Genomic DNA, 27719 nt, shown 5'->3' on the forward strand with positions numbered 1-27719 from the left:
GGGAAAAACAAAAAGTTACCTACAAAGGACAGCCAGTAAGAATAAGCTCTGATTTCTCAGCAGAAACCATGCAAGAGAGAAGGCAATGAGATGGTATATATAAAAACCTGAAAGAGAAAAATTTTCAACCAAAAATTATATACCCTGTAAAACTGTCCCTCAAATATGATGGTGAAATTAGGAGATTTCCAGATAAGCAGAAACTAAGGGAATTTGTTAAAACCAGACCAACCTTTAGAGATACTAAAGGGAGTCCTTTGAACAGAGAACCAAAAATAGCAAATAACAACCGACCATTAATACACAAGACAACATAACCCAGAAACCACAGCTATGGACATATCCAAAGTAAAATGAGCTTACAAGATTATAAACAGGGAACCAGAGACAGCAATTGACAAGTGAGGACAACTACAAACAAAAAGAGGGAAAAGACTGTGTGAACTTCTAAATGGTGAGGAAGTTAAGAGAGTTGCAAGATAGAATGGACTGTTCTAAACTCAGGGAGAAAATTATACATTATTCTGAGTGAAATAAGTCAATCACAAAAGGACAGATATTGTATTAGTCCATTATTGTAAAAGTTAAGGAAAGGTTTATCTATAGAAGGAAAATTTCTTTGTTGGTTACGAGGGGTGGGAGGGGAGGGGAGGAACTGCTGTTAGATAGATAGAGAAAAGTAGTGATTTAGGTAAAGAGAACGGCAATGTACCAAATGTGAGTGACCAATATGGCAGTACTGAGGATGAGAAAGACATAGAGAGGTACATGGGAGGTACAGACAACAAATATGAGCCCTTTTGCACATAGAGTACTGCGTTTTCAGTGAAGACAAACATGGGTATATGGGTGGATAGATGGGTGGACAGGCTGAAAGATTAGGTGTGTCTATGAAATGAGGAGTGTATCCAAAAACATATATAGGGTTGGCAGACAATGGTCCTATAAGTTTATGTGAATGATCAGAATTCCCAGTGTATGGTAGCACCGACAAGGGGCAATGTTGTGGTCACTGCTTGGTCACAGCCAGCTACCCAGAGGGACCGAGTAGTTGAACCTGCGGGCTTGGGACCATAGTTCCAGAGGACATCAAACTCAATTAGCATAACATACTATACAAAACATTGTTCCACCTCCTACTCTGGCAAGTAGCGACTGGGATCTTAAAAGCTGACTAGCTGCCATCTAGATGCAATGATGGGTCTCTCCTCGTCCAGAACAAAGAAGAATGAAGAAAACCAAAATTCATGGAAACAATTAGTCCTAGCGACTGGTACACCATCCGATCCACAGCCTATATGACTATGAGACCAGAAGAACTAGATGGTGCCCGGCCACCACTGTCATCCACTTGGAAGGGGATCTATGTAGGAGATCCTTGATAGAGAGGGAGAACAATGTGGAACAAAACTCAAAATCATTTGGAGGGGGAAAAAAAAAAAAAAGGGAGGAGGACTAGGTTTGCTGGTCTGATAGAGCCTGGTCGAACCACTGAGACTATGGCCCCTAACTTCCCTTCAGGTCTGGAATTGAACCCACACCTGTGGTTTCTTTCCATCCAAACAAAAGACAGGCATATGACTTGAACATTTACCTCAAGTATATACTCTCCTTGTAGAGAACAATCATGGGAGAAAGAAGGGCTGCTTATGCACAGGGAGACAGCATGCAGGGGTGGACACAGGGAAGAGGTAACTATGGGGAGGAAGTGGGAGGGGAGCTGTTGCACTGTGGTAAACTGTGGTCAATGTCATGAGACAAAGTATATGTGAACTGCTGTACAGAAAGTCAATTTGCTTTGTAAATCTTCACCCAAATCACAATAAAAAAAGAATGTTAAATAGGGCTTGGACCATGCTGCTATATTTTGTTCCAGGCCAGTATGGAATATGATCCAAATGCAAATATACAAAAATACAAATATGCAAAATGAGGAGTAATAAAATGAGAAACAATTGTACTACAAAAAGAAAAAAAAAAAAAAAGACTGTTTCCTGGGCAAAACCATTTAGTAATAGGGTTGAGAAGGTAAGTCATCTCTAGGTCATGACGAAAAGGAAGAGCAGTAACCTCCACTATCACTTATCAAACCTTAGCGCTCTGAAAGGAAGTAGAAGATAAACTTGGCCAGTACTGTTTGTAGTCATGACAATGAAAATAATACATATGGGAAAGAATATTTTCAAGAAGGAAATCTAAGCTTTTTGGGGTTCCTTTCACATGTATATTCCTGCTGTAAGCTGAAGTACTGAATGCAGTCATTAGCAAGGTCTACCACTCTATCAACTGTAAAACTTCCCTCTGTATCAATAAAAACTGTTTTACCTGCCACTACTCCAAAACATTCTGTTATCTGCACATCTGCTGCCAACTGCATACATAACTGTGTTTTTCCAACACCTGGTACACCACAAAGTTCTGTTGTTTTAGTTAGGGCACTCCAACCCCAGAAGTATTATCTGGTCCTGAGTAGCAGAAGGTAATTATGAAGCCCTGGACATGCTCCTGCTCAAGAAGTTCCAGTGCTTGCTGGTGGGACTGTAAAATGGTACAACCACTGTGGAAAGCTGTATGGTGCTTCATTAAAATGTTGAAAATAGAAATAACAATTGATCCAGCAATCTCACTACTATGAATATATCCTAAAAAAGTGAGATCTGGAACACAAATAGATATATGCACACCCATGTTCATGGCAGCCCTATTTACTACAGCAAAGAGATGGAAACAACCTAATTGCCTATCAACAGAAGAATAAATAATCAAACTATGGTACATACACAAAGGTGTACTATGTGACATTAAAGAATAATGAATCTGCAAATAACCTCATAACATGGATGAACTTGGAGGACAGTGAATCACAGAAAAACAAATACTGGATGAGTACCATTGTAAAGTCAAGGAAAGGTTTACACAGGGAAGGAAATTTTCTTTGTTGGCTACCAGGAAGGGGAGGAGAGGGGAAAGGAGGGAAATAGATGGATAATTAAGAGACAGGTTTGGTATGGGTGACAGGAAAAGCAACATAGCATAAGCATATGACTAGCACAATATCCCTAAGTAAAAGGAAGACACGGAGAGGTGCACAAGAAGTACAGACAATAAAGGCAAATACTATTGCATATGTAATACTGCATTATCAGTAACACCAATTACTAATCTTTTGGTGGATACATAGGTAGACAGGCAAGGTCAGACATGGATAGGCAAATAGGAATATACTCATGACCACGCATAGCTTTGGCAGACAATATTCCTACATATGTATTTGTGCTATAAAAATGGCCATATGCAGTTTAAACCTAACGGGGATTATATCTTAGCCACAACTAAACATCTTAAGGGAGTGAGTCACTGGGGCTGCAAGCTAGGGACCATGGTTGCAGGGGACATCAAATTCAATTGGCACAGCATGGTATATAAAAATATTGTTCTACAGCTTATTTTGGTGAGTAGCGACTGGAGTCTTAAAAGCTTGTGAGCAGCTAGCTAAGAGGCAACTATTGCCTCTCCTCTTCCAGAGCAAAGAAGAGTGAAGAAAATTGAAGATGCATTCAAGCAGTACAAAGGATTAATGGACCATGAGAACCTCAGCCTATATGACCCTGAGACCAGAAGAACTAGATGGCACCAAGCTACCAATGGCAACCACTTGGAAAGAGATCAAAATTGGAGATCCTGGATAGAGTGGGAGAAAGATATGAAACAAAACTTGAAATCATAGAAAGACAAGGATTACTGGTCTAATAGAGACTGATAGAGTAGAACTACCTCATAGAGTTTTCTAGGCTGAAGTCTTTACAGGAGTAGATAGCCACATCTTTCTCCTGAAGAACCATGGGTGGGTTCAACCTTTTGGTTTGTGGTCAAGTACTTAACCATTACATCACCAGCACTCCTTTCTTAATTATACTTATTGTATTACTGTGCCCCCATTTTATGCTGTAAAACAACTTTTTCTACAAGAATTTTTAAAACTTTACATTTTGAAATAGTGCTAAGAGGGCTTGTGTACTCATCACTCAGTGGTATACTTATGTAATTATAGTATATTATCAAAATAAGGAAATTAAAATTGACATTGTGCAGTTAACCAAATCTGAGTGAGGTCTTGTTGATAGCATAGTGTCAATTTTAATTACAGATTAACAAGACCTTACTCATATTTTCTACCACTCATCTGTCAGTTTGTCACACTGTGGTGGCTTACATGTTGCTGTGAGGCTGGAGGCTATGCCACCAGTATTTCAAATACCAGCAGGGTCACCCATGATGGACAGATTTCAGCAGAGCTTCCAGACTAAGACAGATTTGGAAGAAGGAAGGGGCCATCCACTTCTCAAAGAATTGGCTAGTGAAAACCTTATGAATAGCAGTGAACCATTGTATGATATATTACTGGAAAACTCTATGAATAGCCCTGAAACTTTGTCCAATATAGTGCCAGAAGATGAGCCCTTCAGGTTAGAAGGCACTCAAAATACAACTGGGGAAGAGCTGCCTCCTCAGAGTAGAGCCAACCTTGATGTGGATAGAATAAAACTTTCGGGACCTCCATGTTCTGATGTGGCATGACTCGAAGTGGGAAGAAACAGCTGTAAATATCTGTTAATAAACAGAACACAGAATGTATGAAGCATGAATCTGGAAAAACTGGAAGTTGTCAAAAATGAAATGGAATGCAAAAGATCAATATCCTAGGCATTAGTGAACTGAAATGGACTGTTTTTGGCCCTTTTGAATCAGATAATCATATGATCTACTATGCCAGGAATGACAAATTGAAGAGGAATGGTGTGGCATTCATCATCACAAAGAATGTTTCAAGATCTATCCTGAAGTACAGTGTTGCCAGTGATAGGATAATATCATATGCCTACAAGGAAGATCAGTTAATACTACTATTATTCAAATTTACACATCAACCATGAGAGCCAAAGACAAGGAAATTGAAGATTTTTACTAACTTCTACAGTCTGAAATTGACCAAACATGCCATCAAAATGTGTTGCTTATAACTGATTATTAGAATGCAAAAGTTGGAAATGAAGAATTACCAGTAGTTGGAAAATATGGCCTTGGTGATAGAAATAATGCTGGAGATTGCATGATAGAATTTTTCAAGACTGATGACTTATTGCAAAATGCCTTTTTTCAACAACATAAATAGCAGCTATACATGTGGACTTTGCCAGATGGAGTACACAGGAATCAGATCTACTATATCCATGGAAAGAGGAGATAGAGAAACTCCTTATCTTCAGCCAAAACAAGGCCAAGAGATAATTGTGCAACAGAGCATCAACTGCTCATATGCAAGTTCAAGTGGAAGCTAAAGACAATTAAAAGAAGTCTATGAGAGCCAAAATATGACCTTGATTATACCCCTCCTGAATTTAGAGATCATCCAAAGAACAGACTTGATGCACTGAACACCAGTGACCAAAAACCAGAGGAACTGTGGGGATGACATCAAGAACATCATCCATGAAGAAAGCAAAAGGTCATTAAAAAGACTGGAAAGGAAGAGAAGACCAAAATGGATGTCAGAAGAGATTCTCAAACTTGCCATTGAACAGAGAGTAGCTAACGCAAATGGAAGAAATGACAAGATAAAAGAGCTGAACAGAAGATTTCAAAGAGGAGCTCAGGAAGACAAAGTCAATTATTACAATGAAATGTGCAAAGACCTGGAGGTAGAAAACCAAAAGGGAAGAACACGCTCAGTATTTCTCAAGCTAAAAGAAATGATTTCTGTGTATTCATTCCATCTGGTGAAGTACACGTGTATAGCCTCTGTGTATGCTGTTCAAAAAGATATTTGCAATGAATAAGTTATTGTTCTTGCAAAATTCTATCATGCAATCTCCAGTGTCATTTCTATCACCAAGGCCATCCAACTACCAGTGATTCTTCTTTGTTTCCAACTTTCACATTCCAGTCACCCATAATAATCAGTACATCTTCATTGCATGTTTGGTCAATTTCAGAAAGCAGAAGTTGTTAAAAATCTTCCATATCCTTGTCTTTGGCTTTGGTGGTTGGTGTATACATTTGAATAATAGTAGTATTAACTGCTCTTCCTTGTAGGTGGTGTATGGATATTATCCTATCACTGACAGCATTGTACTTCAGGATAGATCTTGAAACATTTTTGTGATGATGAAAGAATGCCATGACATTCCTCTTCAGTGTGTCCTTCCTGGCATAGTAGATCACAGGTTATCTGATTCAAAATGGCCAAAACTAGTCCGTTTCAGCACACTAATGCCTAGGATATCAATCTGTATGTGTTCCATTTCATTTTTGACAACTTCCAATTTTCCTAGATTCATGCTTTGTACCTTCCATGTTCCAATTATTAATGGATGTTCTCAGTATGACAGACTGGCAGACAAGTGGTCAATTTCATTACATAACTTGTTCCAATGTGTTTATCCCTGCACCATTTAAGGACATTTTGGGTTTTTCCAGTTTTTGTTTAGCATATGTAGAACTGTCAAGGACAGTCATTCTTTTTTTTCAGGAAAATAATTTTCATTTCTCTAGTATAAATTCACTGAAGTGCAGTTGCTGGATCATATGGTGGGAATGTGTTTAACTTTTTAAAAGACTGCCAAACATTTTTCCAGAGTGACTGTATTATTTTACAGTGTTATCAGCAGTGTATGAGTGATCAGTTGGTTCACATCCTCATCAGCATTTGGTACTGTGATGCAGTGAATTACTTGGTGTGGGTCTTCTAGCCATGGTCTTTGTAATTCCCACTAAATGACTGTTTGGGACTATGCAAATGTGGGGTGCTTTGTGGCCTACCAAAGGGATTGGGTAGCTTGTTAGTAATGTAAATGGGGTGTATGATGCCCCTGGGGGTGTGACTGTGCAAAAAAGGTGTATAGAACCCTAATGTGAGGATTGGTCAGTTCTGTCATTTCACTGGGCTTAAAATGAGCCCTCTGAGAGGTGGATAAGGGAGGATCTCACTGCTGTCAAAAGAAAGAAGCCAGGAGTGGAGCATGGCAGAGAAAGTAGCATGAGAACTGAGAGTTTGGTACAAGACAGAGTGGCATGCTTTGGGCAGGATGCTTGCTGGGAGAGTGGGGTGGACCTATCAGCTAAAAGAACTTTGTTATACTTGCTTGAGCAAGGCAGAGGCCAGGCCAAGAAGCCGAGGGCCAAAGAGAGGCATGCCTATGGACATGGCTGAGGAGAACTGTCCTGATCAAAGAATTGTGTCCTGAGCATTTCTGAACCTGAGTTGTAATCTGTTACTTCCCTAATAAAGCACATAATCATGAGTATTGTCTGTGAGTTCTGTGTGGCCATTGCAGTGGATTATCAAACCCAGCAGACAAGTAGTGAGTGCCATGGGAGGGACAGTTGGTGTCAGAATTGATTAAAAAAAAAAAAAAAAGTTGGAGTGTGGCGGCATGTCTGACTTTGACCTCATGGGAATCAGCCTTGGGCTGCTGGTGCTCACTTCTCCCTCTTGTGAAGTTAGAGGAGGTCAGAAGATGCCACCTCCATGTCCTTTTTGCAGGTAATGTCAGTATTTTTTGTTTTAGCCATTCTAATAACTATGTAGTGGTATGTCATTATGAATTTAATTTCTATTTCTCTAATAACCAATGATTGTGAGTAGTACAAATGGTTAATGTATGCAGCTGCTAACTGAAAAGTTGGAGGTTTGAGTCCATCTAGAGGTACCTTGGAAGAAAGGCCCAGAGATCTACTTCCAAAAACTCAATCTTAGAAAAGCCCATGGAGCGCAACTCTACCTGGCACTCAGGAGATTGCTGTAAATTGGAACTGACTTGACAGCAAATGGTTTTTTAATAGTTAATGATATTGAACATCTTTTCATGAGCGTATTTGTTACCTTATATCTTCTGTAGTGGAATATATGTTCAAGTCTTTGGCTCCTTTTCTAATCAGATTGTTTCCTTACTTTTGAGTTTAAAATGTTCTTTATACATTCTGGATATGAGTCCTTTGTTGGATATGTAATTTGCAATCCTACTCTGTGACTTGTCTTTTTGTAACAGAGCTAAAGTTTTAAATTTTGAAAAAGTCCAATTTATCAGTTTTTTAAAAAAATAAATTGTGTTTCTGTTGTTATGTCTAGGAACTGTTAGCCTAATTCTAGGTCACAAAGGTTTTCTCCCCAAAATATTTTTAGTTTACATTTAAATCTATGATCTGTTTTTAGTTAATTTTTGTATAAGGTGTATGGCTTAGGTTGAGGTTCATTTTTCCTCCCATATCAATATATTATTTCAGCACCATTTGTTGAAAAGATTATACTTCCTACTTGAATAGATTTTGTGTCTTTGTCAAAGATCAACGGGAGGGAATTTGTCCTGGTTCTTTATTATATTCTGTTGATCTTTGCTGTCTATCTGACTTTCATTACCACACTCTCTTATAATCTGATAGTACGATTTCTCTACTTGAATCTTTTCAAAAAATAGTTTTACTTTTTTTGTTGTTGTTTTTACTAGTTCCTTTGCTTTTCCATATAACTTTAAAATAAGTTTGTGTATTAAAAAAATCTTGAGATCTTGAAAATGATTTCATTGAAATTATACAAAGATTAATTTAGGGTAGTTTGCACCTTTACTATGTTAAATCTTTTAGTTCATGATCACAGTGTATCACTCCATAATGAGAGCCTCCTTTACAAAGAGCCATGAATATCTTCACATTCTTTGCCCATTCAAAGAGATCCATTCACATACCTCTTCCCCTGACTGCTTTATCACCAATTTCCCTTATTCTTTTTTCCCAAATCTCTGATTAGCTGGCAAACTCATTTCTTACTTCCCATAATTCAGTCTGCTTTAGATCTATACCTCTGGCCAATTATTGTTGCTAGAGGGGCAGGGAGGCTACATCGTCTGACCTCCTCTAACCCCACAAGAGGAAGACAGAGTCACCATCTGTAGCCCAAGGTCTATTCCTGTGAGACAAAACATGCTGCCTCCCTCTAGCCCTTTCATCAACCCTGACACCAACTATTCCGCCTGCAGCACCCACCACCTTTCTGCTCAGGGTTCGATAATTCGCTGCAGTGGCCACACAGAACTCACAGATTATGAGGTTTATTAGGGAAGCACCAGGCTACAATTCAAGTTCAGGAACAATGCTCAGTCTCTCTCAGCCCGCCGTCTCTCAGCCAACAGTCTCTCTCCCAGCAGTGTGTGTCTCTCGGTGTCTCTTTCTCAGCAGCACGTGTCTCTCAGGAGCACGTTTCTCTCAGCAGCACATCCTTCTCAGCCAGCATTCAGAGAGACTTCTGCCTCTAGGAGGCCTCCTTTTGAACCTGGCAGAGTGGTCAAACTAGCCAATCATAACATCAGAATTCTAAGCACCTGGAAAATAGTGAACTTCCCAGAACATTGCTTTGTGCTACTCTCAACAGAAATACCCCAGGTGGATAACTTTAATAATCAGGAGCTCCTCAGTTGCTCACAGCAAATTCCACCACAGAGTTTACAAAAACTTATGGCTAGAAAAGCCATACCAGGTAATTTACTACACCGCAGTTGTTCAGCATGTCATGAACAACCAAATTCTTAACTTTGAATGAGGTAGTAGATAAGAGATCATCCATTCTGACTCATATCAGCATCTGCTACAGATCCATTTTTAAACCAGGTTCTTACATATTTCTCCTCCTTTAACTTGTACTAGGAAGCTCCATAGGAAGTCCTTAGAGTGGGCTGAGGGAGAGGGACTAAAACAGGTACTTGGGTGTCTAAGCTACTTATAAATGCAGTTTATTTGTGCCTTCTGTACCTGTTAAGTCCTGCTTACTACTATTTTATGATGGAATGCTGCTGTAGTCATCCAATTTTATGTTTCTCCACATCAGCTAATAACTAGTTCATGCTGGGCAGTTCAGGTTGAATATACCTACTCCTCACTATCTCATTATCCAACATTTCACATTTATAACAGTAGTAAACAATCTCTTACCTACTGTAGGCACATTAACAACATATATCTAGCAGTAACAAATGCCAAGATGTAAGGGAAGAGTAACACTGACTGGTGGTTAAGGTTATGTGTTGTGATAGTTGGAGCTGTGTGTCAACTTGGCTGGGCCACAATTCTGTGTGGTTTAAGCAATTGTGATGTGGGTTGTTCCCATGATTGGATCAGATGTATATGTTTTGAGTAGCCAATCCATTGAAAGGGAGTTTCACTAGGGATGTGGCCTGCTTCCAGTATATTTATGGACATCATGGGAAAAGAGACACTCTTCTGTCTCTGTTGTGGTGCCTACAACTGTCCATGAGCAAGCAATCCACCATTCAGCCTGGAGATCTTGGATTCATCATTTGTTGGAGTCAACAGCCAGTATACTGCCTGTCAACCTTGAGCTCCTCAGCCCCTGCAGCTGCGAGAGTTGGGAAAAGCCTCCAGCTTGATGTTTGATCCAAGAACTTGGGACTTGCCAGCTTCTATAAGTGTGTGAGCCATTTTCCTAAGATAAATTACTCTTTTTCTCTCTTTCTATATATATAAGCTTTACTGGTTTTGCTTCTCTGGAGAGCCCAGTCTAACACAGGTGTCCGCGTGGCTGGGCCATGATTCCCAGTGGTTTGATGGTTGTTACATAATGATGTAGTTAAGCCATCATGTAATGAAGTAGTCATCCTCCATTATTACATAAGGCCAATTTTTGCATAACAACCTGTTCTTTAGAACCTAACCATACTGATAGTTGAGCAGTGGGTTTAGTCATTTGGTGGCCTATGGTCAGATGTTTGTCTCCACCAGGACTCTGTAGCAAGCCAGGAGTCTTGTTTTTAAAGGAAGAATTTTGTGCAGAATAGGCATGACTTTTCCTTAAAACTGTAGGATCATGTAGTTATTATTCTATAGAGACCCTTTCTAGATACTTTAGATTGTTGTTGTTAGGTGCCATTGTATCATCTCTGACTCATAGCGACCCTTTGCACAGTGGAATGAAACACCTCCCAGTCCTGTGCCAGCTCTGTGATCCCTGCTATACTTGAGCTCATAGCCTCAGCCACTGTGTCAAACCATCTCGTTGAGGGCCTTCCCCCCCTTTCATCGACCCTCCACCTTACCAAGCATGACATCCTACTGCAGGGAATGGTCTGCACTTTATACAGCATGTCTATCACAAACACTGATTGCCACTATGTCTGATGGATCATAAAGCCCAAGTAGCAAAGGAATTTACATTCAAGGCCTAGACCTGATATGGAACCCTTTCTTACTCTGGTACTCAATGAAAATTGGAGGCTGTTTTGATTACCTGGTGCCGCTCTAACAGAAATACCACAAATGGGATGGCTTGAACAAACAGGAATTTATTCTTTCACAGTTTGGAGGTTTTAAGTCCGAGTTCAAAGTGCCAGGCTCTAGGGGCTGGGTGAAAGCCCCTCAACCTTGGGCTTCAGCTCTGCCTCCTGCTTCTGGCCCATTAAAACTTGAGGATTTTCTTCATTCAGACAGCTGTTGGCTGCTGAGGCTGGCAAGCCCAAGGTTTACAAGTAAAAAGGCACAGTCCCAATGTTACCAAACAACATGTCAGGCCACTAATTCAAGTCCAGAAGAAGTCCTAAGATTAGCAGGGCATGGCAGGCTGTTGAACAAAGACTTTGCTACATGCAGAGTTCAAGCATGCCAAAAGGCTAAGGCAAGAGACCATTCCCAAAGCTTTTGCTTATATATGGGAAGTAGACCACATCCCTAAAGCAGCTACCTGCTGCTTGTGGTAGATCCCATTATGGAGCTGATTGCCAGTCCCATCATGGGTAATAACTACCACTAGCTGCCCAGCCACTCAACCAGGCCCAGCCAAGTTGACACACAACCTTAACTACCACTGAGGCCTAATGGGTTACCCCCAAAATGGGTCAGAAACACCAAACCAAACCCACTGCCATTGAGTCAATTCTGGCTCATAGCAACCCATACAGGGTTTCCAGGGTGGTAAATCTTTACGGAACTTGATTGCTCCATCTTCTTTCTGTGGAGTGGCTGGTGGGTTTGAAATACCAACCTTCTGGTTAGCAGTCAAATATCTTAGGCACTGTGCCACCAGAGCTCCTTAAAATGGGTCAGAGTAGCACATATTACTTACAAAATTTAGAAGCCTACCAACCTTTGTGCCACTTTCTTTGTAGTAGACTGTTCAAGGTGCAGTGTGTTATCCTCTACTTTAGAATAATCTAACCTGCATGGAACTACTGGACCCCTAGAAATTTCATTTTTTATGGCAGGTCCCTTAACTTTTATAGGACTTAGATCCCTTTTCTTTAGCCCACATATGTCTTGCTAACGCATCTCCTACTTTTTACTTCTGTTCACCAGATTCAATTAGCATAACATCAATGTAATGGACAACCATGATATTGTCTGAAATATTAAGATGATCAAGCACTCTCCAGGTGACATTGTAACAGAAAGCAGGAGGACTAATGTACCCTGGGAAAAGACAGTTAAAGTATTCTGTTACCTATGCCATGTAAATGCAAATGGTGACAGCTAGAGACTGTCAGTCAACTTGAACCTTGCAGAATGTTCTCTTGAAGGGAAGGCTGAAAAGTGTACCTCCTTGGCCACTGTGGGGGAAAACTATAGGATTGGTCTGTGATCTCCTTGGACTATGTTGATATAGATTCAGGCTAAAGGTCCATCTTTCACTTAACCCCCTTAAGTCCCCACTGGTGGCTCCTAATGGGGAGTTTCAGAAGTATAGAGTCAGTTCAGAGCTATTATTTAATAAGCTCCAGAATATTTGGATATTTTTCATTCCTCAGTATATGGTCTTCTTTGTAAATGTCCCTACTAAGAAAGCTTAGAGAAATTTTTACAGTATATAACTGTGGCCTTATTACAGGGACCTTCCTTAAAGAGATCTAGCCTTCTCCCCCTGAGAGTGGGTACTACCAGATCTGTGAAGTGGCTCAAGTCTGGGAACAGACCATGAATTGCAGCTTTAGTGACTTGAATTCATTTCTGCCCAGCAGAATTAGAATATTTTCTTCCTTTATATGTCTTGTCACCTTTAAGTATCCTGCTTTTGTATTTAATTTTCAGGAATCTCATTTAGATATTTATTTAGGTTAATAAATTTTGATCAGAACTCTACTTTGTGGTTTATTGTGGTGATTGCTTCTACCTTGTCTCTGAGGGTTAAGTGCTATTACCTGACATTTATTCTCAATGAAGTCAGAGAAAGCAATTCTACTGTAGTACTATCTATCATCACTTCTGATGTAATAAAGAAAGTCACCATAGAACTCATGAATGCTAGTATCTACCTTACCAAAGCCTTCTTAATGTCTTCCCAGGGGATATGAGAAAATTACACATAATAGGTCCATTCCAACATTTCAATTTTGTTGGTCCTTTGTACTCCTTCTTTTACAGGATTAGAGAAGGTCCAGCATTTCAACAATAGGCCACTGTGGAGTCCAAGCTTAGACTCAACTATTACGCTATTTGCAAGTTGTCATTTAATTTTGACCCATTATCAGTTGCATCTGTTTCAATTAGATCATCAGATCATAGCTTAATTTTCACCTTTCTAAATCTAAACACCTTGTATCTCTCTGCCCCACCAATGTCTTAACTCCCATTTTAGGCCCAATGAGAAAACGTAGATGTGAATTCTAAGAAAAAATTCACTTAGTTTGTGAGTAATTTAAAGGCTTTTAAGTAAAAGGGTTTTTCTTCAGAAGGGATACTATTGAGGAAAAGGGGTTGCCTTTGTCAACAAGAGATGTTCCACATTCTCAGCTTTCTTTATGCCTGGAAAAATATTTATATCGCAGGGTCCCTCTCCTTCCTTATGCTTTGTAAGAGACCTGGGAAGCTAAAATTTTTAATTGGCATTAGGTCTTGGCAGACTGTGCATCAGACCTTGGGCTTTGTCCTCTGACCTATCTTCTCTGTGATTACAAGAGATGAAGATCTCCTTCAAAACTGCCAAGGGTGCTTTCTGATACTTCATGCATATATTTAACTGTATATTCGTAGCTTTTTTTTTTTTTTTTTCCCACCTGTGTTCTCTGCCAGTGACCATAAGAAGAACCTAGGTGAAAGTCACAATTTTTATAATAATTCTTGCTATAATAACTAAATGTCACAGCCATTTCATCTCACAATACCTTGCCCGCCATCTGCACTTCTTCCCATGCTACTACATTCCATACATTTCTCATGTCCTATTATCACTGTGTTCCTTGAATATAATAACAACCCGACCCCAGAATCCTATTTTGAGAGTCTATTTCCTGGAACTATCTGTGGTACAAATACAGCATCTGAGTCCCAGAAGGAAATAGACAGCACATTCACATTAGAAAAATTCAAGCAGGGTTTAATAAAAGGTCTATTTATAAAGCTATGGTCAGGTTGTAGAGAAATGGCAAGTAATGGTAATTGCTAACAGCAGAGGTGTTACCATTCCTAAGCTGGAAAACAGGAGTGGAGGGAAAAGTTACCAGAGCCCAGAGGGAAAAAAATATTGAGAGGGCTACTTGAGAGAAGCTGGGTTCCTTGGTTGAGAGGCACAGCCTTCATCTGGTATGCCACAAGAAGGGAGTCAGGAGAATGTCCTGGATCCCTTAGACCTCCTACCAGACGCTCCTATCAGACTCCAGTGGCAGGACCCATTGGAAAGCCAGAGGACCAGGATGGCCTTTCCTATAGGACATACAGGTGAACTTTTTGACAGCAGAGAACAAGGTGTAAAATGGTAAAGAATAGATAGAAAGGCACACCAGTTATATGAAGTGTTTCAAGAATGTTTTAACTTCAAAATATTTTGTAGATAAGAAGCTATTAAAATGTGATAAGGAGATTTTCTCAGACCAGAACTCAGGTTCTGGTCAGCTCTTAAAGGGAGAAAGTAAGGCCTTGGAAAAGCCAGTTGCCCTATTCTACATACCTCTTCAAGGGAAGAGTGACTTTATAAAGTATCTTAGCCTTCTTAGAGTTCTGCTAAGTAATTCACAAGTATTTCAGTGCTTATTCTTAGCTGTTTCCAAAATAACAATTATCAAGGTTTGTTTTGATTCATCAGTTTATTAAATAATTTTATAACGTCGACATAGACATTATATTTAACAATTCAGTATAATAATAAATAGTTTGAGATAAAATAATTTAAAGTAAAACCATTTTAGAGCCCCTAGGGCTTACAAAAAGAATCTTAAAAGATCCATATTCTTCATCTGAAGACTTAAGAATAATAGTTACAAAAGATAGCAAACCACTCATCCAAAAATAAATTATAAAATTTAAATATTTAAATAAATAGAAAGCCCAGTACATTTTAAATGGGAAGCATTATCAAGTCAGTGTTGAGATGATGCTTTGACAAAAGACAATCCATTTGTCCAGGAATTCTACAATGGTTGCTGTCTTGTCATCATAGTCACACATGAATGTTGTTTCAGATCCCTGTAAGAGAAAAATTTTAATTATTTTGTTTAGTTCAGGTAGTTTATATTATAATTCTCAATGAAAGTCTTATTTTGAAGCATGTTAATCACATTTTCTTAACATGAAATGGTCAAGATGGTGGACCAAAATTATGTATTATAATGTACAATGATGTTGTTATGTGCCATTGAGTTGGACCTGACTCATAGTGACCCCTCCTTGAGTTTCCAAGGCAGTATCATTATGGAACTACATTGCCCAATTTTCCTTCTGAGGAGTGGCTGGTGGGTTTGAACCACCAGCCTTCTGGTTAGCAGTCAAGTGCCTTAGACACTACGCTACCAGAGTTCCTATGTACAATGATAGTAACATACAAACTAAGATTTTTCTAATTTGTTAACTCTCCTGTCAGTATCAGTGAACCCAAGATTTTTTTTTTCTGAATTGTGTGCAAGTAAACATTTTAAATAAAACATTTAAAATAAAAACAGTTCTAGACTTATATTTCATTAAATGGTTTGTGCAAAATAAAGCCATTTGACCTGTTTTCCTCTGTGTATATGTATCTATATGTCTACATCTATCTAGCTATATAAGGAGCTGTGGTGGTGCAGTGGATAAGGCATTCTGCTGCTAACCAAAAGGTCAGTGGTTTGAATCCACCAGTCACTCCACAGGAGAAAGATGAGACAGTCTACTTCTGTAAAGATTTATAGCCTCAGAAACCCAATGAGGGTTGCTATGAGTTGGAATCGACTCAATGGCAGGATTTTTTTTCTTTTTCCCTTTAACCTATCTATTAGTATAGGCTACATGTATGCAGTGAAATGCACATTGTATTTTCCTCTTACTTAAATCTTGATTAATGGTCTCATCTCCTAGGCACAGTGCCTAAGGCATCTGACTGCTAGCCAGAAGGCTGGCAGTTCAGACCCACCAGCTGCTCCACAGAAGGAAGATGGGAAGTCTACTTCCATAAAGATTTAGTGCCTTGGAAACCCCATGGGGGTCAGTATGAGTCGCAGTTGACTTGATAGTAGTGGGTTTTTGCTTTGGTTTTATTAGTCTACATTAGTGAGTCTTCTCGCATTTTCCCACAGTGGCATTGTACCTTCCAAGAGTAAGTTAGGACAAGGTTCAGTTTGGGGAAAAACTTGTGTAAGGAACATCCTAACTGCTCATTCCCACCCCTACCCCACCACAGTATCAATACAAGTGTGTTTTCCAATTTCTAAAAGTCTAAACATGAGAAATTTTGTTTTGTGGACAAACTTTTTTGAAATTAACATCTTCTGTTGAAAATAGATATATTAACTCAACCTGTCCATGATACACATGTATTTTGATCTATGGTAAGATACAAGAAAGGGCTCTTTGAAGTAATTCCTGTCTTGGGAGCAAGTGCAGTTTTAGTGTTATATACTCTTTTATACATAATTAGTTAAAGATTGTACTCTATTGAGATGTTTAAAAAGTCTGGCTTTTTGTAAACCGTTTTGCTGATTTTCAGATAATTACATTTATATCAAAAGTTTAGAATGAGTTTCTGATATTGATCAGGAATTTTAGAGCAAATCTCTTGCTATAGATGATGTTGATGTCAATGCTGAAAGATATAATTAGACTGAAAGAAAATATTCCACTAATAAAGCTCCTATTATTTTGGAAACAAGTAGAGCTATGTACTTTGAGAAACCTGGTTTTACTACTGTAACTAAAATTATGCTGCTTATTTAGGATACCTATTAATTCATTAATTTTTTACTTTGGAAGATGAGATGGGAAAAGAGAACCGTGAATCTCTTTCACATCACCTGAGTCTCCTATGCGTTTAAGAATACTTTAGGCCCTAGGGGCCTTACCTCTAAAGAAAGAGGTATTTATCTAGTTCATTGCCATTTTAATGGCTGCCATATTTTGAGACAAATCTTATATGATTGGTCCTTCCCCCAAGTGAAAGGAAATGCCATTTAAAAATGTTTCAGTGTTGCCTATTCTGGTAAAAGATAGGAAGGAATTAAAATATGAATAATAAAATCTGTCTGCCTTCTGTGAAATTCAATTAAGTGCCTACTCCCAGCTTTGCGGTAATGTCAATGTCTGACTGAGTGTGGCTGGTCAGTACCAGGTAATTATTCATCTGGGGTTTGAGGCTCATCTTTGAGGGAATGATAGGAGGAAACCCTTCAGCTTCTACTCTCCAGCTCCACAATAGTTCATCTAACATTAAAAATGATTCATGTCCACAGTGAACTTAAAATGTTGCGTAATCAAATACATAATTACTTCACAAAATACCAAAATGTTAAACACTTTGAAATGCAGTATTTTCTTCTTCATTTATTTGATATGCTGGAGAACAAATAAAGTAATACCTCACCTTTAGCTCCAGAGCTGTTACATTGATATTGCTGATTAATTCCCTGGTGTTTTCTGGGCTTTCAGCTACATTTAGCACATCCTCCAGAGGTTTGAGCTCTTCCACTAGACACTGAAGATGTTTCAATTCTGTGACCTAAAAAAAATAATAGAAAATAATTGCCACCTCATTTTGTGCTGAAGATCATAGTAAGAAAATAATCTCCAATTTATTTTATTCAGCATGCAAGTGCATAGCTCTCACCATTCCCCCTGCTTCAGCATTGCTGTCAAGATGGGCCAATGTTATATTTTAAATCTGGAAAACCTAGGACTCAACTAATCATGACTAGCATTACAGTTAGTTAAAGACTAATGGATCATTAATTTCAGCTTAATTTGGCTTTGAAAAACATCTGCATGTTTGCAAATCACAGGTATAGGCTGACTGCTCCACCAGTCTGCCTAGAAATCATTTAGAACCAAAGCAGTAAGAATGTGGAAGTGTGAGAATCACATTTTGTGATTTTAACATTGATAAGCTGAGAGTTGAGAATCTTAGAAAGTTAGGGACAGAGGAGCCCTTGGATGACATCTATGACAGTCCCAACATTTGACAGATCAGGGCATTGTAACTACATGTTATTGACTCTCAACATAACCTAACAAAACAAAACCAAACTCACTGCCAGTGAGTTGGATCCGACCCCTCCTTGGGTTTCTGAGGCAGTATCACTATGGAAGTAGATTGCCCAACCTTCCTTCTGAGGAGTGGCTGGTGGGTTTGAACCACCAACCTTCTGGTTAGCAGTCAAATGGCTTAAGCATGACGCCACCAGAGCTCCCAGTAAAACCTAGAGCAGTCATATATAACTGTGTCTGAAATTTTTACTTTTCTACAATAACTACATTAAGATGCATTAGTTGTCAAACCAAATGAAAGGTTACAATAGTTGAAGGCTTCTTTTTTCCTCTTAGGCCAAAACCAACAACTCATTGTCATCTTATCAATTCCAACTGGTAGTGACCCTAAAGGACAGAGTAGAACTCCCCCAAAGAGTTTCCAAAGTTGTAAACCTTTATGGAAGCAGACTGTTAAATCTTTCTCCCATAGAGCAACTGGTGGGTTCAAATTGTCAACCTTTTGGCTAACAGCTGATAGGCTTTAACCACTGCACCACCAGGGCTCCTTTGTTTTTGGATGGGCCTCCTAATTTAGACACTGCAGGAGGTTATATAGGAAATTCCTTGTCTGGGTCAGTTAAGTGCTGGACTGTTAGCTGAAAGGTTGGTTGTTCAAACCCACCCAGATATTCCTTGGAAGACAGGCCTGGTGATCTGCTTCCCAAAGTCACAGCCTTTAAAAACCCTATGGAGTAGTTCTACTCTGCAGACCATGGAGTCGCCATGAGACAGAATGGACGCGATGGCAACTAACAACATCCTATAGAAATATATACATGATAGTAAGAACAAAATTATATATATAATGCATATATACATGTATACATATATATACATAGAGAGAGAGAGAGATAAAGTAATACTTCATATTTATATGGCACATTATAGTTTCAAAGTGTTTTCTCCTAAATAAGCCCATTTAAGTTTCACGGTACCCTTTGAGATAGGCAGTACAATATAGCTATCCCTATTTTACAAACATTTTACAGATAAGGAAACTAAATCTCAGAATTTAAGTGTCTTCCCAAGGCTACTTAAGTCAATTGAACCAGAATGAAAGTTCCCTGGTAGTTGTGCCAAGATTAAATTTTAATTCTTTCCATCACATTAATATAGCATCTTTTAGAATTAAATATTTTTATGGCTTTCTGAAATCTTTTGCAAACATGAAATAAATGGTGGTAAAATGAACAAGTAAGTGAAGTTTATCACAATACTTTTGTTTTCAAATAGAATTTGAATTGTCATTTAGAAACTGTTAGATTTCAAAGAATTCCCTCCCCCTTAAATTACACACATATTCTTATGTTTTCTAACAATCTTTAGAGTAAAAAGTAAAACTAGACAACACATCTCTTGACATTTCCATCTACTACCCTTTCAACTTGCTACTACAACTTCAGGGCTTATGTTTTTGTTATGAGCAACATAGAGCTATTTCCTGAAGAAAACAGGGTCTAGTGGCTTCTCTGTTGCAGGAGGTAAGAGTCATGTGACTCTGGTTAAACTGGAGAAGCCTCTATAAGCTTTTACCTTTTCATCTTTTGAAAGAACAGATTGGAAGGGAATTATCTTGAATTAATAAATGCAGATCAGTAATAAGATTGCATTTTTGTCACTTCCAATTCTCCTCTCCCTCCCACCCCCTGCCTTAGATTCACCCTGGGACAAGCTATTTTTGGCACCAAAGTTTTGCTCCAGTCTCTGTTGGCTGGCCTAACTCCTAGAAAACTTTAAAGTTCTATTGTAGCTCCATGAACTTTGATAATAAACGCTTATCTATCTAGACCCCAGAACAACCAAATCAAGCTTTTAGTTTTGGAAATAGGTCATACAGCATCATAAATCTCCATATTTATTGCCATAAAAGATGTACAATTCCAAAATTTTACTTTTAACACCCCAGTGAGAATTTGCCTGTAATTCGTTTAATAACTAAGGCTTATATGGTGATTACTCAGTGTTCTGAGTGCTTTACATTTACTCATTAATCCTCACAAAACCATATAAACTGAGTATAACTATTATTCACATAAAAAGATAAGAAATTGAGTCACAAAGTGATCCCAGAACTTGGATTTCAGTTCAGATCACGTGGCTCCAGAATCTGTGCTGTTATTAATGATTGTGCTATGTTGCCTCTTAAAGAGAGGGTCTTAGGAATGTTTCCTAAAACAAAGCATATTTTAAAGTGGACTGCGTGGAAATCAACTTTGATATTCTGTATGGTATAATGATAAAATCAGATATCTGTAGAGTTTTGCATTTTAAATAAAACAATAAATTAACATAATGTTCTGTTTAAATTGTCCCAGAAATAAAGTAAGAATATTATTCTCCTTTTCTTTTCTTCCCAATTCTCCCCATCACAAAACACACACAAGTGTATCCAAAAATTGTAGGCAAAGTCCTTTTAGCAAAAGTCACATTATCAAATTTAGATTTTTAAAAAAAGGCATTCAATTTGCTAATTCTTTTCTTTAAGAAAAGGTAATATTGATCTAATCAATGTTCAAGTTTTTCTATTGCTTTGAGTTTTAACACATAAATTCAACATAGAAAATCATACTTACCTTTGTAGGCACATAAAGTTTAAATATGAGCATCATGGAGAATGTGGAGGTCTTTTGATTCTGAGAAAACAGAACATACTGTTATTTTTTTAAAAAACACAACTCCCACTAGAAATCAAGTAATAATTTTAGTAAGAAAGTATATACTTACTTGAACTATGGTCCTAACCATCTGTAAATCCAGAAGCAATTGCTCCAGTTGTTGCCGAGTTTCCTTTTTAGAGCTTGAAGTAGGTGCACTGTTTGTGACGACTGCAAGAGTTAGTGCAATACAAGACAAGAGTTGCATCTTGTACATTGTTGCAGGAGTTGAGGTTGCTGTGAGTAGTGATAAGAGGTTTATAGGAAGCTCTTGAACAAGAGAAGCAATTTATACTGTTAATTCTGGAAAAAGTGTTATGGGGGTGTCAAACAAAATGTTTTACATATTACACATACTTTCAAAGACTCTACCTGTGTGGCAAAAATCATTACCTTTATTTTTCCTCTTCTGATGACTCTTTGGAATTTCTATAAACCCCAATAAACTGACTGAATGGATGTAGGTAAAATCCCTCTTAGTCGCGTTAGCCCACACTTAGGTGGCAGTTCTAATTCATATAATTTACGCCTTCTGTATGAAACAAATTTTCCTCCTCTTTCATTAAGAGGGTGGGGATACAAAAGTGGCTCATGAAAATTTTCTCTTTGTCATAAAACCATGCTGAATATGTGGAGCAGTGTGTTGCGGTGGACAAGAGCAAGAGTAAATAGATGAAAAGAATAAATTTTTAGATTTGTTGATTAAACAGGAAGAATATTGGTTTCCTGTTTCAGGATGGTTTTACCTTTTTATCTACATAATGACTTAGCTAATGCATACAATGTGATAGGTTACTTCTTACACAATCAGCTAGAAGAAAAATATTGAGATTAGAACATATAAAATGCTTACTGAGATTGAGGTATTGTTTGAAGCTATTTTAATTTTAACTCATTTCTTCTAACTGTTGAAATCTCATAATTAATGTCTGTTGTGCCCTTTTTTTTCAATTTTCTTTTAAGGATATGGCATTTAACAAACAAATACTCAGAAAAGAGTTTGCTTCCAAGGATACTGATGCTAGTTTGATAAATATGTGCAGGATGTAAATCAATCTATAAGTTTCTAGCTTATATATGTTCATATAGAAAATAGATCAAGATCTATCCTCTAAAGTACCTGGGACGTTATGAGTGTAAAGATTATAATTATGAAATATAATCACATCAATATTTTTTCAGTCAGTGAACTGGGTAAAATACTTAGAATTTGTGTTTACTCATTCTTGTTGGTGGAGTTCACTGACTGAGAGATGGTCTATGTTATAGGAGGTATAGCCTCCAATTTAACCTTAGGAGAACTGAGGAGACCCTTTCTCAAACAGATTGCTTCTAACTCCTCCATTTTTACTACCTTATTTATTTCTTGTCTAGCCTTTAAACATACATTTATCTAGAACCTATGATGCCTTCAGGTACATAGAAAGGGAGGAAAAGAACATTGTGCCAGCATAGAATCTAATTTAAGGCTCACAACACAAACATATGAAGTGATAATTCCCATTCGCAGATTAGAAAACTGAGGCTCAGAGAAGTTCAGTAATTTGTCCTAGGTCATTGAGCCACTAATAGACAGAAGGATTAGATGCCAGAATCTTCTGACTCCAAAGTCCATTCTCTTTGTATTTTCTCTCAAAGAGCCTCATGTATAATAGGAAAGTTAACATATGTACACAGACACCTGTAATCCTAGGTAGAAGGTAGTTGCTTCCTCAAGAGAGATGAATGTGAAGAATTTTGAAGGATCAATTACCATAAACTGGGCTTTGAACCAAGGTAAAGCTGTAAATAGGGAAATTTCGGGTTAGGAAGAAGATGGGTCATAAGGCCAAGGAACACTCAATTTAATCTCTTACAGAGAAAAGGAAAATGGCTCAGTAATACTTCCATGCATTAGACAATATTCTGTAAGATACAAAACATATAAATTTTAAATATAAGCATTCTAGTTCCTCAGAAAAAAATAAAAATGAAGGAAGAGCCAGATTAGGGCCAAATTTCATGATTTTTTCATTACTAAAATACTGTAAAATGTTTCTCTTTATCTTTCAAATCAAAACCACAAAGTTAGCATCAGTTCTAAGAGGGAGGCTATTTAGCTATCAGTGTATCAACTTTATTATACTTGTTTTCCTTCTCTGGAGTCTTCAGCGTCTCATCCCAGCATCATCGACTCAGGACTTCACCCTTCCAGAATGGAAGAATTCAGGCCCACCTTTTTTCCAATGAGGCTTTTCATGTTCTCACAGTCTTGGTATTTACATTTCTTTGATTATTTCAATAGAGAATGGGGCTATTATTGTTGTATTTCAGGGACCTTATAAAAAATTCAGTTCCTGTGTTTATTGCATTACAGAAGTAAAGTGCTTGGGGGAGAAAACTGCTATTCACTGTGGCATACTTTCGTTTTTTAATATGTCTGACACATCATCTGGCTTTTCTGGTGGTAGTGGTTGCACAGTCAGTAGTAGCCTGCTAATTATCATGCGTGTCACACCCCCTACTTCCCCTTTGAAAATAAAATTTTACTATTCAACAAGAAGCTATTTTAGTTGCTTAGCATTGTTTGTGACTCAGCCTTTTAGACTCAAGAGTAGCATAAGTCCTTGAAAAAGGGCAGCCCTAGTCCATGAAGCTGTCTACCAAAGAGATTATTTATTCGTTTACCAAGGATGACTTTCAGAGACCTCTTCCACTCCCCACTCAAGAATTTCTTCTTTCTGACCCTCTTTCACAGCTTTGTAGAACTTTTGTCTGGAGCTTGATGCCTATTTTAATGCATCTCTTTCCAGTTTCTCTGAAGGCCTGCTGGCTTTTCAACATTCAGTACTCTCTCTTTTGAGTTAGGATATGTTGTTGGATAATCTCCATACCATTCAAAGGAAATATCCCAATAAAATCTGAATGTCCTGAGGGCATGGGTTGGTGCACAGTCCTTGTGTTTATCAGAACTATTGTCCTCCATAAATTGACACAACTCTGTAAATCTGTTTACCATCACAGTTAGATCTCATTTGTGTGTGTTCCTCTATAATGTGATACATTTAAGTGATGTTCATAGTCTTTTTGGGATGGAAGGATTATATGCTTGGTACTTTTAATTTTACAAAATGTTTTCTAATATACTTTCTCATTGGTTCACATTTTATTTATAAGAATTTTGGCATCTACAGAGGTTAAGTGACTTTGTCCAAGATCACACCCTTAATTAGGGGTGAAGTTAGAGCAAAAGCTCAAGCTTCCTGAGCCCTCACAATCTCGGTTCATTCTAGTGTTCAAACTGCCAGCCTCCTTAGGGTAAACTAGTAATGCCAAATTGTAGGCCCATCAAGCTACACAGACTGAACCTACTACTACTCATTTCATTTTACTATATGGGTGATAGTAGATGAGTCAAACAAAGCATTAACTATCCTCACCTAACCAAACCTTATCTGAGCAGCTCTAGAATTTCTAAGAACTTTGTGGAACAGCTGAATCCACATGACAGCTACAAAAGCTGGGTTTTGCTCATATTTTTTGAACCTCTGTCTGGGACTTTTAAATCACTAGAGGACTTGATGTTTCCTAACACTTTACCCATATTTAAAGAGAGGAAATTATTGTATCCATTGTGGGTTTAAGCTACATTGTGCTCATAGAAGTGCAGTGCTCTAAGGATGACGTAACAGATATTGCACTAGGCAGTTGTCTACTTTTGGTAGCCAAGAGACACCTCACTACTTAAATGTGATGAGAAAGGAAGTAACTTCAAAATTTTTGAAAATTTATTTTCTGTGTAAACATAAGACCTCTGTGACAAGTCACATGGAAATTACTAGAAGTGGAGTGTGATAATCTATTTTCTGACAAAATGGTTATAGATTTACAAAGTAATTCAAGTTTATAAAGCACTTTCACATTCATGTATCTCATTTCACATCTTTTAATCTACTTCACTACAAAATAGTTAAAGGAGAGGAAACAGCTTCTGGCTGTATGTGTCTCATGAAGAGCTTTATTTTTTTCATACATTGAGAATTATGTATGAATTTATACTCAAGAGTAGCCCAAGTCCTTTAAAAAGGGAAGCCCTAGTCCATGAAGTTATCTACCAAAGAGATTGCTTATTTACCAAGGCTGATTTAACAGAGATCCCTCCTGTCCCACCCTGCAATTGAAAATTATGCCTTGAAACTTACAGAAAAGCATTAGCTTTCTCCTCTCAAGATAATGTCATCATTAAAATGTTACGAAAGTAATCATTTACGTATACTTAAGCCTATTTTTGGGAGCTCTGGTAGTGTAGTGCCTAAGGCACTTGGCTGCTAACCAGAAGGCTGGCAGTTCAAACCCACCAGCCACTCCTCGGAAAGAAGATGGGGCAATCAACTTCCGTAGTGATACTGCCTTGGAAATCCAAGGAGGGGTTGCTATGAGTCAGGTCCGACTCAATGGCACATAACAACAACAACAACAAGAAGCCTATCTTCATCAAATTGCTTTTGCTGCTTAACCTTGTTTCCAAGTTCTCTGTTAACAGTTTATTCTTTCCTTCTTCTTCTATAGTGGTTTTAGGTGTACCCTTAACAGAGACTATTGTTCCATCTTTACTAAATAATATTTTTAAAAGATTATAATCAGCTTTATTGTTTAAAATTTTATAAGATTATTGTATTATTACAAAATAAAATATATTAATTAAAGAAATTTGGGAAATATAGAGAAGCTCAAATAGAAAAGTCATCTCTAATCTTAAACAATTGTTAAAACATATTGGTGTATGTCCATCTAGTTCCCCCCTCATAGTACGTTTTACCTAGATTTATCTCTTAGTATTGTTTTATAAATATGTCATGTATAATTAAGTATTCTTCTAAAATGTTATGTTAATGGCTGCACAGAATTATACTGTATGGCTGTATCCTCTTAGTAGAATTTGCATTATTTCTAATCAGTAGTCACAATTATCTAATTCACTAATATCTTTGCATATAAATATATTTGTACAAAATTTGGATTATCCCATTAGGATAAAATTCTAGCAGTTGAATTATTGGGTCAAAGAGTATAAACATCTTATCTTAAGGCTTTTGATGGGTATCCATAAAGTTTGCAACAATTTAATACTCCCATAAATGGTATGAACCTATTTTTTCTGTACCTCCCACATAGTTTTCATACTATCAAATGGGGGACAGACAGAAGAGAGAAAGGGAAGGGAGTGATGAGATGTGTGCCAATTTGTGGTTATTCTTACACAGAGGAAGCATTTGGAATTGGGAGTCAGTCAGATTTGGGGACAAACACTGTCTCTCACTGTCTATGTGGCCTTAAACAAGTCAGTTGCCTTTCCTGAGCCCCAATATTCTCATTTCTAACATGACAGTATGAGATTCACTGGATTCTTATGAATGATAAATAAAACAGCATAAATTAAAATAGATAGCATGAACCTCCACCACTCATCTGTCAGTTTGTCCTACTCTGATGGCTTGCATATTTCTGTGATGCTGGAAGCTATGACACTAATATTTCAAATACCATCCAGGTCACACATAGTGGACAGGTTTCAGTGGAACTTCCAGACTAAGAACAGGAAAAAGGATGTGGTGGTCCACTTCTGAAAAAATTGGTCAATACAAACTTTATGAATAGCAGTGAAACATTATCCAATATAGTGCTGGAATATAAACTCCTTAGGTTGGAAAGAACTCAATATATGACTGAGGAAGGGCTGCCTCCTAAAGCAGAGTTGACTTTAGTGACGTGGATGGAGTAAAGCTGTTGGGACCTTCATTTACTGATATGGTATTTCTCAAAATGAGAAGAACAGCAAACATTCATTAATAATCGGAACATGGAATGTATGAATATAATGAAGTCTGAATCTAGGAAAATTGGAAGTTGTCAAATGAAATGGAACACATAAAGATCAGTATCCTTGGCACTGGAGAACTGAAATGGAGTAGTACGGGCCATTTTAAATCAGAGAATCATATGGTCTACTGAGCCAGGAATGACAAATTGAAGAGCAATGGAATTGCATCAAAAAGAACATTTTAACATCTATTCTTAAGTTCAATACTATTAGTGATAGCATAATGTCTATATGCCTGTGTTAGGCTGGATTCTCTAGAAAACCAAAACCAGTGAAACTTATACAGAGAGAGAGAAAGACAAATTTATCTTAGGAAAATGCCTCACACACTTACAGAAGCTGGCAAGTCTCAAGTTCTTGAATCAAACATCAAGCTGGAGGTTTTTCTCAATTCACACAGCTGAGGGACTGATGAGCTTAAGGTTGGCAGGCAGTATTATGGCTGCTGACTCCTACGAATGATGAACCCAAGATCTCCAGGGCAAGTGGTGGATTGTTCGCTCATGGATAGTTGTAGGCAGCACAACAGGATCCTGATCCACAGAAGAGTGTCTCTTTTTCCCAGGATGTCCATAAATTTATTGGAAGCAGGCCACACACCTTTTCAACTGACTGGCTACTCAAAACACATACATCTTATCTCATCATGGGAATAACCCACATCACAACTGCTTAAGCCACTCAGAATTGTGGGCCAGCCAAGTTGAAATACAACTTCAACTATCACA

The 27719-nt window shown here is 37.9% G+C and overlaps 1 protein-coding gene and 1 pseudogene across 1 annotated transcript; both read right to left on the reverse strand.

Moving 5' to 3' along the window:
* LOC122150530 overlaps positions 1-14168 on the reverse strand; it is a 27653-nt pseudogene extending 13485 nt beyond the window's left edge.
* A 1174-nt stretch (positions 14169-15342) lies between these two features.
* On the reverse strand, positions 15343-21413 carry IL2 (interleukin 2). The gene is made up of 4 exons (XM_007946456.2): positions 21202-21413; positions 21051-21110; positions 17816-17950; positions 15343-15453 (listed from the first exon to the last, which is right to left on the reverse strand). The coding sequence occupies exons 1-4, from the start codon at positions 21346-21348 to the stop codon at positions 15343-15345; spliced, it is 453 nt and encodes a 150-aa protein (XP_007944647.1). The 5' UTR covers positions 21349-21413.
* Positions 21414-27719: the final 6306 nt, after the last annotated feature.

The sequence above is a fragment of the Orycteropus afer genome, unplaced genomic scaffold, assembly GCF_000298275.1.
Source record: "Orycteropus afer afer isolate SDZICR_OR568_19922 unplaced genomic scaffold, OryAfe1.0 scaffold00162, whole genome shotgun sequence".
Classification (NCBI taxonomy): domain Eukaryota; kingdom Metazoa; phylum Chordata; class Mammalia; order Tubulidentata; family Orycteropodidae; genus Orycteropus; species Orycteropus afer.

What these genes read in the sequence shown, in the direction of transcription:
- IL2 (XM_007946456.2), bottom strand. Translation starts at nt 21,348, where the DNA reads ATGTACAAGATGCAACTCTTGTCTTGTATTGCACTAACTCTTGCAGTC. An exon ending in TGGTTAGGACCATAGTTCAA is followed by an intron (nt 21,111 to 21,201) that starts GTAAGTATATAC and finishes CTGTTTTCTCAG; the next exon opens with AATCAAAAGACCTCCACATT. An exon ending in AACTTTATGTGCCTACAAAG is followed by an intron (nt 17,951 to 21,050) that starts GTAAGTATGATT and finishes TATTTTTTTTAG; the next exon opens with GTCACAGAATTGAAACATCT.